Here is a 14,476-nt window from a genome sequence, read left to right as displayed (position 1 = left end):
TTTTGTGACAAGAGATTAAATGGTTATTTCAATATTTAGTTGTATGAACCTGTTCTTGGTATGACTGTCCCATCGTTAGGGTAGGATAAGATACCTTGCCAATTACATCTCAGATATTCCACTACAGAATTTCTTACTTTCACTTATTAGGAGAGAGTAAACCTTACTCTTAAACATTGAAGTTGCTAGCGTCGACCCTTAGACGTTCCAATTAATGCCAGAAGTTCAAAAGGAAGACTTTTGATGATTCTTTTCTTTTTACAGGACTATCTTTTTTGATACAATTTATTACATGGCATGAAACATAAGGATAGAGAGAGCTTTAATTTTACAGTAAGTCGTGTGATTAAGGTGCTGTTCTATTGCTATAAATAACTAGTTCTTACTAATTAACTTTACTGAGCTATCTTTTTTCCAACACTTACCTGTGACTATGGTATATATCAGTTCATTAGAGTGGACATCTCTTATAATATTTTGTTTGCATTTCTCTCTGTGTGTGTGTGTGTATGTGAAGAACTAGCAAAAGAAAACCTTGTAAGCAAAAAAGGGCCCAAGCATGTAATACCTGTTAGTATACAGGGAAGTCCAACCATTCAGGAAACCTAAGGAATAATATGGTTGTAAAAATTTTTCACTCTAATTGGATAACCCCAAAAGATGATATTTCTCTTATTTTAAAGGTGCTGTCTTTACTTTCTGGGTGACCACACCTATTTATAACTTAACAACAATGTGTTTCCAAATAGAAAATATGTGCTAATATGACATTATCCCCAAATGGAAATGATTATCTGTAGAAAATTAACATTAATTGAAAATAAATCCCTAAGACTAATAATTGAAGTCAGCATACATATTATATACATACAGAGCCTTTTTTTTTTTAAGTTTTTAAAATGAGGATGTTTTTATTACAGTACTTTGGAAATTTCTGATGACTGCAAAATGGAAGATTCTAATGATAAAAATCATCATATGAAATAAATGATTTGAACCTGCCAAAAGGATTAGTTCAGTTCAGTTGAGTCCTCTGGATAATAACTATGATGCTAATTGCATAATTAGAGAAATAATGGATTGGATGGATTGTACATTACTTTTCTGTTGTAGTTTGAGACCATTACTTTATCATTAGTTCAAAGACAAGGATGGCAGGGTTGCCATGGAAATGAAGTTAAAAACAATGAAAAATATTAATGCTTTTGAAAGTCAACTATCATTTTAATTAAGTCTTAAACACCCCTGTTGAAGGGAATCCAAGTTTTCCCTCTGCAAAGCGTCTTCCAAACTTTGATATGTAGTTTTTCACCATTGAAAATCATCATTGAAATGTAGATTTCAATGTTCATCTACATCTATCACATTATATAAATATACGGATGTTTCCGGATGTGAAAGACAGGGTGTCAAGTTTAAGTGTGACTGGCTCTTACCTCCCCATTAAACTCTTTGAGAGAGGGATTTGAGTTTTATTTAACCTACTTTACTAATGCAACTTAATTGTGTAAGAAGTATCTGAAGAATATGAATTATTGTACTTCACACTGCTACTTTCAAGTATATTCAAGTAATACTGACGACTATAGACAAGGAGTTAAACTTTGTCTCAGAAAAGTTCCTTTAAGAATGTTTTAAACAGTTAGACATTTGTAATTAGCCTACTGCTGGCTGAAATAATTTCAAGTGATCCATGATACATTTGGTGGCCCAAAGTTTAAAATATGCTAAATATTTTCTTTGTTAACATTATTAGCTATTTTCCCGTTCCCTTTATATGGTGCAAGGGCAAACTTTCGCATGTCTACTATATAACAAATTATAAGTCAGTGGCAAGGAATGAGGTCTTATTAAGTGTGTGTTTTTGTTTTTGTTTTTTTTTTGGTTGTTATTTTTGAATGTTACCACTTAATTGGCATCATTTCCTAAAAAGGAAGGAGAATCTCAAAACGTTGGTAGATCTGATGTTTTGAATAGTCATTGGTGCCAGAAAAAGATGTGAAGGGCAAAGACTGGCAAATATCATTTTAAATTCTTTGTGATAGAAAAACACACCCATCCACAGTTCATCATCTCCTTGTGAGCTGATGTACCAGGAACAGTGGTTCCTCCCTTATTTCTTTTACTAAAACTATATTTTTATAATTAAAGCACAATCCCTCATCCCGTTAGCAAGTGAAATGTACAGAGCAGTCAGCGGGAACATGAGTCAATGCGATGCCCTAAGAGACCAGGTCCGTGGAATTAAGCAGATTCCAAACTTGCCCTAAGAGAGCACAGGAGAAGATGACTCCCCATCCTCTCCCCCAGCACGGCGCCTGTTGAGCTGACATGGTTAACCAGATGCACTAAAAAATAAACATTTGCCTCTCGGAAGCTCGTAAAACTGTACTAGAAAAACGTCTCTAACACTGGATCCACACGGACTGCAGCCATTGACTGTTGGAACGGCTAGAACAGAGAACCCTTCACGGAGCAGTGGATAAATAGAAAGAAATAGCCACTTCACATGTTTCAGTGTTGTACTGGAAAATGAAAAAGGCAACATATTAGGAGTCCTTGTCACTGTCCACCCCTCCGTACATATCTGCAAGCTTTTTGAACCGAGGCCCCCAGTCACTCAGGTAATCGTAGTCTTGATCTCCATCCGTGGTCGCCGACTCCAGCGAGCTCAGGGACTCGGCCACCGAGCCGGTGCCCTCGTAGGCGTAGGTGGCCAAGGAGTCGTAGGGCGGGGCGGTGGGGTCTGTGTCATTTTCCTTTAACCTTTGGTTAATGAAATCTCGGACGTCGGTGTTGTCACGCGCCGCTGGAGTCCGTCGGGGTAGAAAAAGGGCTTCGGGCACGATGTCCCTGCGTAATTTGCTGTCCTCTATGGCTTCAGGATTCCTCAGGGTGCCAATATCAAAGGCCTGCGTGTCCTCTTCTCCGCCACCTTCGTCGTTGTAACTGACAATGTTGTCTCTGATGTCCTCTTTGGAAATGATCAAAGGTTCTTTTTTCCGCTGCCGCCTCAGAGCTGCAAACAACACCACTGTCACTGGAAGCAGAAACAAAACCGAAAGGGAAGGGAAAATTAATTTGCCGCCCAATTAACGTCAGGAAGAAATACTGCTCCAAAGTGAAGTTTTCAAAAATTCTCGAAGAAACTACAGATTCAACTTTTGTTTCTTTAAGGTGGCACTTGCATAATCAAACCCAGGACCCACCCACCCCCACCCCAAATGGAGTAACCGTTTGAGAGAAAGTTATGATTTAAGTAGAGTGTAAAACACCTTCATATTTTGTCAAAAGTTCCTTTTTGCTTTGAAATGGCAAACTAGTTTCCAGGTGAGGAAAAAAAATAATATAAAAGAGCTCAGCCACAGTTGAGAGTACTGCAATAAGAGTGAAAATTATGCTGAACACCTGAAATGCTCTGAAACTACTTATAAGCACAAGGCTGGCACCTTCGGGGATGTGTTGAAGGGTTTGCATAACTCCAGCTCTAAAATAACTTTTGCATGATGCCTCCTTTTTTCCCCCCCGAAAAAAGTGTGAAGTTAGTTTAAAACTCAAAGTAGAGATATGAATATTTGCATACTTTTCTTACATATAGGAAATATTATTGCAGGTACTACCTGAAGAGACCCAAATACAATTCAGAAAGCCATTTTGGGCTTCAAGTTCAGCCAGCTTGCCAGATTATTTCTGTTTAGGCTGAACGATATAAACACAGTGAAGTGGTAACTTAAAAAATAAAAACAGAAAAACCTCTCAGAGGTTTATATTCTGTAAATTCGCTGACCGGAATGTTCGTTGTTGTTGGATTTTTCCTAATTCAGATTAGAGGCAAAACAAGAACTGTGTTTAAATAGCTCCTGATGTTTTTTCACAGCTGGCTACTTAGAACACAGCTGGCTCCCTGTAAAGAGACACATTTACGAATGGACATATGGGTGGGAAAGTAAAAACATAGTGAGAGCTGAGAGAGAAAAACAGCCATCTAGGGCAGAAAATGCATTGTTATCCTGGGCTTATCCAGAGGAGATTAGTATGGAAGAACCAGTAACATCTCTTTACTCTCTCATCTATAACCATCTATATGGTCCAGTTTTGACGAACCATGAAAATTGAATTATCATGTTAAAAGTTACAGAATAACAGCTTTTGGTGGATATGTGTCTCTCTCTCTCTCTAGTAATGGATCTGTGCACACCTATTTAACATTTCACATGTTGATAGTATTAATAACCAGTTATATATTGAGATGGTTCTATGTGCCAAGCACAGTGGTAGGTGATTTGCATACCGAATCAGATTTAATTATCATAATAGCCCTACAAAGTAGGTGCCATCATTATAACTCCCTTTTACATAAGAGGAAATTGAAGTTTAGAAGTGTCATGTGTACAAACAATTGAAATCTAGGTCAGTCAAACTAAAAAGGCTGCACTCTTAATTACTGTGCTTTGAAGCATGTTTGTGTTATAGAGTACTTCTAAAGGATATATAGTTTTGCCGTTTTCAAGCATGTGGTTGTATAAGTCACATACTCCTTTGTTGCCAGAGAGTATCTTGAGGTGTCATTTGTCCCTTTCATTCACAGTATTTATTTGTTCATTCAATAAATATTTATTTAGTGCCAACTCTGTGCCAGGTATAGGTCTAGGCACTATCAATGAAAAACAATTCATCAAGAGCCCTGTCTGAATAATAAGGTAGATAGGGTGATGATGGTGGTGGTGGTGGTGCATGAAGACAGAAAAAAATGTGTAATAAATGAGGAAATTATTAAAAGGTGGTAAGTGCAATGTAAACATGAAAGACTAGGGCAGAGTTAGGAAGATGTGAAGGGCTTCTGTGTATGTTTGAGGGCCTGTCTATGTTTGTCTTTGGGGGAATGCATCATTGAGGAAGTGACACTTGAGCAAAGAGATGAGGAGTCATCCAAGGAGCTACCTGGAGAAAAACAGCCATCTAGGGCAGAAAACGCAAGAGGACAAAGCTAGAAGAAAGGCCATGGAGAGGGGGTGTGCCTCAAGTGTTTGAGGTGCTAGACTAGAGGAAGCGGGAGAGAGGAGAGGAGGAGGAAGGGCCATGTCAGGTGGGGCTGTGGATGCTCTGTACACCTTCACTTTACCCTGGGGTCCAGGTGGAAAATTGCAGGGCTTTGGGTGGAAGGATGCTCTTACTCCACCTTCTAAGCAGGTCTCCATTGTGACATGAATTTGCAAAATGGAGGGTTGTAAGACAGCCTTTGGCATTAGAGAATAGAATCGAGCTCTCTCTCGAACTAAATTCTTTTTTTTTTTTTTGTCTTTTGTCTTTTTAGGGCCGCACCCATGGCATATTGAGGTTTCCAGGCTAGGGGTCAAATTGGAGCTACAGCGGCCAGCCTACACCACAGCCACAGCAATGCCAGATCCTTAACCCACTGAGCGAGGCCAGGGATTGAACCTGCAACCTCATGGTTCCTAGTCGGATTGGTTTCCGCTGCACCATGACGGGAACTCCCCAAAGACCTAAATTCATTGCACCATTTAAGACAAGATAGCAGGCATTTATCACTTCCTAATTCTTCCTCAGCTTAGGTTGCCTATATCTAGTCTTTCAGACCTACACCTACCTGAAAGTGCAACTGAGTAGAAGAGAGAGGGCACATTCGGTAATTCAAAGGCATTTGTGTACCGCCTGATTCTCCTACTGCTACAACTGCCTGTATCTTTTCTTACTGGCCCAGTGCACACCTGAACAGAATTTCTTGGGAGCATAACTGCTTAAAAAGGAGAACTTTTTCAAAGCTAACTTTTATAAACCAAGAATGTGAGTTTCTAAGCACATAAAAAAAAAAAAAATTCTGAGGCAATAATATGCATTCTTCCCAGTAACTGAGCCCTTCCTGTTTCTCTACCCTCTTGTGGCCAGAGGACAGCAGTGAGATTTTTGGGGCTGAGGCATTTGGACCAATTTGTGCTCAAGTCTCATCCTAAAACTAGAAGGTAGCAGGGCATTAAAGATCAGCCAATGTAGGTTCACTTAAACGACCTGACCTTTCTGTTTCCTTCTCTGTAAAAGAGAAGCAATAACACAGTGCCCAGTGTGAAAGTTATGCCAGCTCTAAGGTACCAAGAAGCATGAGATATAGCAGTTGTTTTTACTATTGCTTTATTGACAAAAACAACAGATGCCACATGATGCACTTTATTGACAGCAGATTTCCTCCTGTATCAATGTGGCTTTCCTTCTCTTACAGACACTCAGGTTTGCTGCACTTTCTTCAGTCATCTTGTTTTCAGTTCAAGCTCTCTTTCAGTCTGGAAGTTGCACTGCGTTCTGTAAGCTCATGAAGAAAGTAGCGGACAATGTGGAAGCACCAGAGGTCAGGGGGCAAAGTTCTACCACCTGTGAGCTATGTGACCTGGCTTCACATCCTGGAGCCTCAGTTTTCATATGTACAATGCAGATACATATAGACCAGATGGCTCTGAGGATTAAGTGAGCAAAACATTCATAAAGCATCTTGCCCAGTGTCTAGCCAATGATGTGAGCCTAGTAAAGGTTAGATGACATTTTTCTCCTTTTTAATTAGGTATAGAATTCCGAAGAGACTAGACAAGATGTGGGAAGCACTGAGGCAAATTGGGAGTAAAAAGACAGTGTATTCATTGCAGGAAGGAAATGAAAAGAGAGGACATAGAGACGGGTTAGAAGAAAATAAGGGGGCGGAGAAAGTGGGTAGATGATGAGGGAAGGGAAGTATCCCCTCTATGAGGTGAGGGCCAGCTCTTCCTCCATAGACCAGGAGGCCCTGGAATTCTACCCGCGGGCCCCCTGCCAGCCCAGCCCTTCTAAAAATAACCTCTTCTTTTTAATCACAAAGAATATTCATATCTTTCTCTGGGAAAACAATTTTTACAGACTCACACCATTAGAACACTGCTTTGTCTTTGCATACTGTCAGTTTTTATTTATTCTCATATCTTAAAATACTTCCTCCAAGTCTTAGTCGACAAAGAGAATCACAGTTCTGTAGCTGAGTTTTAAGGCTCTGTTATAATTAGCAAAGTTGATCTGGAACGTGAAATTCTCAAGCAGGGATCCCTAGGTGCACTGTTCTGGGGAAAATGTGGGTCTTTTTTTCCCTTTTCTCAAAGTCACTAGATTGTCATTTTTTAAAAGTTTCTCTCTCTCTTTGGAAACCAGGTTAACTCTGACTTCTTATTTATTTCCCCTATGGTGTAGGTAAGTTTTACCAATCTTAACTTTTATTTTTCAAAGGGCTGCATTAGCCAACATTTGACCTCTTAGTTCGCAGAGGTCAAGGGACTTTTGAACATTTTGAGCTCAACTTGTGTGCTTAATTAGTGGGCTGGGGGTAAAAATTTGGTCTGAATCACTCTTAGACTTTGATTTTCACTTTTATTACATTCATTTCTTCTGGGTCCCAAATTTATTTCCGTAGTCACATAAGTTATTTATTATTGAGAGTCTGAGAAATAATAGATATTGTGTTGTGGCAGCCAGAGAACTATGTTAAGAAGGTAATTATTTAAGTGGGTGGATGATCCAAATAAGTTTGCTGAGTTAAAGAAAATTTATTTTTATTTTTATTTTTGGATTGGGGGGTTTTTTTTTTATTGTAGTTCATTTACAACGTTGTGCTAATTTCTGCTGTACAGCAAAGTGACTCAGTCATACATATACATGTGTTCTTTTTTAAAATATTATTTTCGGTCACGTTCTAGCCCAGGAGATTGGATATAATTCCCTGTGCTATACAGTAGGACTTTATGGTTTATCCATTCTAAATGTAATAGTTTGGACTTAAAGAAAATTTAACTGCTATTTATTTTTCTGTTTTAGAAAGAAAAAGTCATCACATTTCTCTCTCTACTTTCCCATTGATCTTTAAACTTTACCTTCGTAGAAAGGGCCTTTATCATATACTCCATGCCCAGCAATGTTCACTCTTTGAAAATTTAACATTTGCCCGGTTAAATATTAAACACCCAATGAAATGAAAAGGGCATATTTATATTGCCCTCAAATCCCCGAGACCCATTCCCAGTCAGATAGACAAGAGATTTTTTTGGTGGGTAGGGAAAGATGTGGAAAGACATGGGCAAGTTTCACAAAGCCATTTTCAAGGAAAAACTAGTTCATGGGTGAAAAACATAGATTGCCAGCACATAACTCTACTCACCTAGATCGGACTGTATGCCTTAATGGGGGAGGCGGATAAATCTAGAGAGCCACAGTAACAGTGTGTGCCCCTCAGCATGGGGAGATAGGATGCAGGGAGAAGCAGTTTACCTAGTAGGGTCACGATGCACAGAAGGATGGCAATCAGAGCCCCCGTGCTCAGTCCCGTGGGGTGGACGAGGGCCTCCGCATGGCAGGACTGCATGTTCCCTTGGTGGTCACATGCACAGACCCGGACAGTCACTGTCCCAGTGCTGCTTTGAACTGGGTAGTCGTTGTCTGATATGACCACAGGCAGGAGATAGATGCTCATCTCATGTCTATTATAGCCATTTTTCCGAGTTAAGATTCCCGCGGTGTTGTCTGGAACCGGAAAGCAAAGTGATGAATGGAAGTGGAAACCATGTTATGTGTTGGATCAACTGTGATGGGAGTAGGCAGGTATGGATACAGATATAAATATAGAGACAGACAAGGCCCCTGGGGCTCATTTACCTTTGTTGTCTTGAATGGTAAAGTTTGAGCCACTGGCTGCTTCGGGGGCCAAAGAGAATGAGAACTGGTGCCCGCTGTAAGGGTCATCCTTGTCAACGGCTCGTAGGGTCTGAATCAACTAAAATCAAAACCATAAAGCTGCCATAATGTTTGCTAACTCAGAAGTGTTTCTTACAGTTTTGCAGTAAATTGCTTGACAAAATGATTTCTAATTTTAATTTAAAATGATAACCTCTAAAAAGTTTACAATGAATCCACTCAATGCAAAGAATTGATGGATTAGAAATAGAGCTGGGGATAGTACTTTCTTGTGGGGCTATCCTGTGCACTGTAGGATTTTTAGCAGCAAGCCTGCCCTCCTTGCCTGAAACCAATAGCACCCTCTTCCTTGTGACAATCAGAAATGTCTCCAGGGTTAAGAAGATGTATATATACACAATGGAATATTACTTAGCCATTAAAAAGAACAAAATGATGCCATTTGCAGCAACATGGGTGGAGCCAGAGACTCTCATACTAAGTGAAGTCAGTCAGAAAGAGAAAGACAAATACTATATGATATCACTTATATCTGTAATCTAATATATGGCACAAATGAACCTTTCCACAGAAAAGAAAATCACAGACATGCAGAAGAGACTTGTGGTTGCCAAGGGGGAGAAGGGAAGGAGTGGGATGGATTGGAAATTTGGGGTTAATAGATGCAAACTGTTGCCTTTGGAATGGATAAGCAATGAGATCCTGCTGTGTAGCACTGGGAACTATGTCTGGCCACTTATGATGGAGCATGATAATGTGAGAAAAAATAATGTATACATGTGTGTGTAACTGGGTCACCTTGCTGTATAGTAGAAAATTGACAGAACACTGTAAACCAGCTATAATGGAAAAAATAAAAAATCATTATAAATAAAAATAAATGAGGAAAAAAAAAAAAAAAATGTCTCCAGACATTGCCAACTGTCCCCTGGGGGAAAAATCACCCAGGTTGAGAAACATGGTCCTAGAGTGATACCAAGCTATAAAATATCACAATGATCTATGACAACATTGCAACTTAAGTAAATGGAAGCACTCTTTGGACAGCCTGCCTAGAAATGCAATCTTGACATAAACCATCAACTTGCAAAAAAGCTAGTTTGTATGTGAAACACACAGCTTCAGCTTCTCATTTTAACATGTATTTTAACGGTACACTTCCATTTTGACAAAATGTAACATAATTCTTATATCACTGGCAGAAAAGACTTATTTCAGGTGGGGATAAATGTATGAAACAGTAAAATATTCATGAATTTGTATTACTTGTACAGATGGGCATTGTAAATAAGTGAAACTGAATTACAGGCAATTATAAAATATGTTCTAGCTTTTATTTTCCAGTATATATGATAATTAAAAGTATCTGCTCACCAATAAAGATTTTCCAATAAAGCTGTGACTAATCTGTTTTAATGAAAGCTTGAGACTGATTTGGGATCAGCATTAGTCTTCGAGACTGATGAACTTGCTTTACTTAAAAACTGTTCCCGTGTGCAAGTTAAGCATTCATTCTGGCTCTTATTTATTGTATTATTTTTGTTAGCATTTATGTCATAGATAATTCAAAACTAGCCTTCAGCTCTGTGTATCATCTGAATTATTAGAAGATCCAAGTTAATCTGAGTTAATTTACTTATGAAACTCACCTGATCTGCTTTTGCTTTTTCACAGACAAAGGTTTCATAGAATTCAGCAAATTCTGGGGGGTTGTCATTAACATCTAGAACTTTAATATATAGAGGTACGCGGCTGCTTTGCTTTGGATTATCTGCAAAATGCCAAAAAGAAAGGAATGGGCATTTATATGGTGATGGCCAGTCTGCTTTAGATGATGGTCACTCACTCCCTTCTCACTCATACATGGATTCCCCAAGGCTTCTGTGAGTACCACAGAGCACTATGTATCCTAGTCACACAAAAAAGTAGAATTAGATCGTTTGGTACTTCTGGAGTTGGGTACCCCTGATGGATACCTAGGAGAAAAAGCTACTTCTATTGATACAGTGCAACTGTATAATAAACCCCAGAGTACTACGAAATAAAGAAAAGCTATTCAGGGAAGACAGTTTAGAGGCAGGTTTTAAAGGAAGCCAAGGAAGTAGGCAGATGGGAAAAACATAGAAGGAAAAAGGATGGGGCAATAATAATTGTTAATGGTCTTAGTTTTTAGTTTTAGAACTAGACATCGTGTTAAGCACTTTGTTATATTACCTTATTTAATCCTTACAAACTTCTGAGATAGATATAATTATTGCCCCCATTTTATAGATGAGGAAACTGAGGCACAAAGAAGTTAGGCAATTTGTCCATGTTCACAGAGATAAGAGTGGAGCCTGGATTCAAACTTGGGTCTGATTCCAAAGCCTAGGCTGTTCATCTTAGGCTAATGATAGAGCAGAGTCAGTGTTTGAGGACCTGAGATAAATGCAGTATTTTCACTGTCGTCTCTGACAACATCCATGAGTAGTATGGAAGACAGACTCTTGTCCTTAGAATCAGGAGCTGGAGTCCCTCACCCCAGCTCTCTTCATTCGCTTCATTCCTGTCTATTTTTAGCTCACTTCATAGATACTGAGTGAGCATCTAACATCTAATTCGTGCCAGCCAGTATTTGGGGTGCTGGGAGACATGGGGAACATAACAAAGATCCTGCTTCCTGAAGCTTTGTTCAAATGGGAGTGGACAAAGTATAAACACATAAACACCTAATGTGCCAGATGGCAAATGCTAAGGAAAAAATTAAACAGGAAAAAGGAACTGGAGAGAGATGGAGGTGCTACTTTGGGTGGAATGACCAGGGATGGTTTCTCTGATGAGATGCCATTTGCACAGAGACATGAAGAAAGAGAAGGATTAAGCCATGTGAATATTTCCGGCTCTTGAGGTAGAGGCAGCAGCAAGTGTAATGATCTGCAGTGGGAGAGAGCAGGTTTTATAAAGCTCTTGGCTCTCTGCCTCAAAGGTAGTTAAGAAATTTAGAGAATAAGGTTCTTAGGCTCCTGTGCATCTAAAATTTTCACATTATTCTTCCAAAGTTAGAGCTCCTGAAGATGAAGTTTTAAAAGGTCTTTATCACTAGTACTTTCAAATATGTCATAGAAACATTAAATCTTAAGAACAGAAATTTTTATGTACAAAGCTTAAAATACATAGGAAAGACTGCTTCAGTAAATAATAAAATTTCATGGTGTTATAAAAAATGATCCTTTTCAGTGGGAAATAATTTTGTAATTTTAGAGCTTTGAGTATGCTCTGTCATTGGTGTCCACATTGGTCCCTCAACATAAATTCTGAAGATCAAATTCTTACCTAACAAATTTATAATGAGGAGTTCTTATCACTATCAAAAAGCAATGCTTCATCTTGTCCACACTGGTTATTTATTATTCAACCCATTACCTTTCATTCACTTCAAATCTCATGAGTTATGTTGATAAAGAATATTACTGTAATATGCCATTCAATATGGAATATTTCACACCAGATTCCCAACTAAGCTAAAAATGTTCAAACTTTTAAAATCAAAACCAAAAACTAAAAAATGAGCTATAATTTACAGGTCTATTTTTAAACATTTAAAAGCTATTTTAAAGATTCTTTTCCTTTCATCTCCTTAGGTCTACACATTGTGTTTACATTACACAATTTTTACTGGGTGTAATCATTTTATTTGACGTATTCCTTTGGCACAATTTTTCTTTGCCTTAAATTTCTTGGGGACTGCCATGAAATTCATTCTCAACATCGTATGGATGGTGGTTAACGTTGTTCACTTTGGTGTACCATGGAAAAGTTAAAATTTATCTCTCTTAATTCTGCAAGGATTTTGAAATAGACATCTTACAGAAAGCTAGAGGATAAATATCCAAAAGATTTCTAAACAGTGCCTACATTTTAGAATATACTCAATCCCTACCTCCCCCCCCCCACCACACACAACGTCTAATGGTGAGCCCATTTCTTTCAGCTGCTTCTGTAATGTTCTGATTTGTAAGCTTTTTGGAATCAAATCCAACATGTAGCAATTCAATCTAGGTTGAGAGAGGCATTCCCATTTTAGTTCTCAAATGGCAGACCCTCCACAGTCCTTCTGTGTTTACGAATGAACAAACACGTGTCTAGAAGAAACATTAGTGCAAATCGTTATAGGGCTCTTTCCTCACTATGTATCAAGCAGGATTATCAGTACATGGTGATGAGGTGACCAGTTTCAGCTGCCTGTCCCAGCCCTTGCTGAGATAACGCTCTCTCCATCAATAGGGGACAGCAGTCATGAAAGGCTGGACTTACTGATCTCTGTTGCTATCACTGTAATGTTGTGCCACAGCAATGTTTCTCGGTCAAGAAGTTTCGATGTAAAAATCGAACCATTTCCAGAATCGATGTTGAATATTCTGTCCATATCTGTGTGTCGATCGACAGAATACCTGAAAAATGCAGAGCAGAATTTGGAAAGGTTTTCTTTGTATTTGCTACTCTCACATCCTAAGACTATTCCCAGAATATCTGTTTCATGACTTTTTTTTCCTACTTGGAGCACACACTTGAATATCTGTAACTTAACATTAAGCAACATATTCTGAAAAATTATTTCTTTACCATTGAGGTTTTAATAGTAAACCCACTAGACAGGTTGCATGATTTTGAGTATCATCACTTTATAAAGTTTCTTTTTTAAAATGTAATTTGGATCAAGTTTATATAGTGATTGATATATGACCTTTAGAACTTTAGTGTGTGTGGTGTGTGTGTCTGTGTTGTGTTTAAGTAGGGTTATTGGTTATTTTTTTATAATTCATCTTATTTTTTCTTTTCTTTTTACAGCCACATCGGTGGCATGTGGAAGTTCCCGAGCCAGGCATCGAATCAGAGCTGCAGCTTAGGCCTGTGCCACAGCCACAGAAACCCTAGATCCTTAACCCACTGATCGAGGCCAGATGTCAAACCCACATCCTCAGGGAGACAACATCAAGTCCTTAACCCGCTGAGCCACAATGAGACTCCCTATTCATTTTATCTTAAAACTGATTATATTGAAAAAGCAAAAGATGGTTATGTGGCTGAGGTTAGTGAGGCAGGAGAGGGAGAGAGAGATGAGCTTGGGGAGAGAGCCACATTCTGGACTGTAGAAGGATGGGCTGGCCATGGGGAGGAGTGGGAGTTTATTCTAACTCAGTGTGGATCTACCAATGGATTTTAAGGGGCGGAGTGTCACCCATGTTAAACCCATGTTTAACAAGAACACTGGCTGAATTTAGGAGAATCATTGGATGGTGCTGTCACAAACGTGAAAAACAGGATTTGAAGACGATCATAAAATTCCAGTTTTGATATGTGGAGGCTGAGGTGCCTAAGGAAAATCCAGGAAGCTCAAGATGAACATTTGGACTGACAACCTAGATTCCTCTTCAACCATCTAGGAAGAGGAGGGAGAAAAATGCTTGCTAAGAACAGAGTCACTTGAAGGATGAGTGAGGAGAACGGAGACACATAGGGACTAGAACAGTGTCCAGAGCAGAGTGGGAATTTGATAAATATTTAAAAAAGAGACTTTGGAGAATTCAAGGAACACAAAGAGGTGTTTTAGAACCCAAGAAGGATAAAATGTTTAACACTGAAACTGATGGAAGACCAGTATATTTTTGATAATTGCTATTTTTTATAATTCATTACTAGTTTTTGGAATAGCTATATGTAAGGGGAAAATATATACACTCTGTTTTAGAGAGGGAAGCATTAAAGAGAAAACTCAAAA

General features: G+C 38.7%; 1 protein-coding gene across 1 annotated transcript in view; it reads right to left on the bottom strand.

Moving 5' to 3' along the window:
• CDH6 (cadherin 6) overlaps positions 236-14,476 on the bottom strand; it is a 128,220-nt gene continuing 113,979 nt past the window's right edge. Inside the window, 5 exon segments of the mRNA XM_003359736.5 lie at positions 236-3,040; positions 8,296-8,547; positions 8,680-8,797; positions 10,368-10,489; positions 13,012-13,148. Coding sequence (XP_003359784.3) covers positions 2,550-3,040; positions 8,296-8,547; positions 8,680-8,797; positions 10,368-10,489; positions 13,012-13,148 — 1,120 coding nt within the window. The 3' untranslated portion in view covers positions 236-2,549.

Source organism: Sus scrofa, chromosome 16 (genome assembly GCF_000003025.6).
Source record: "Sus scrofa isolate TJ Tabasco breed Duroc chromosome 16, Sscrofa11.1, whole genome shotgun sequence".
Taxonomy (NCBI): Eukaryota; Metazoa; Chordata; class Mammalia; order Artiodactyla; family Suidae; genus Sus; species Sus scrofa.
The sequence above is the reverse complement of the archived record's forward strand: the minus strand, read 5'-3'. Positions and strand labels throughout refer to the sequence as shown.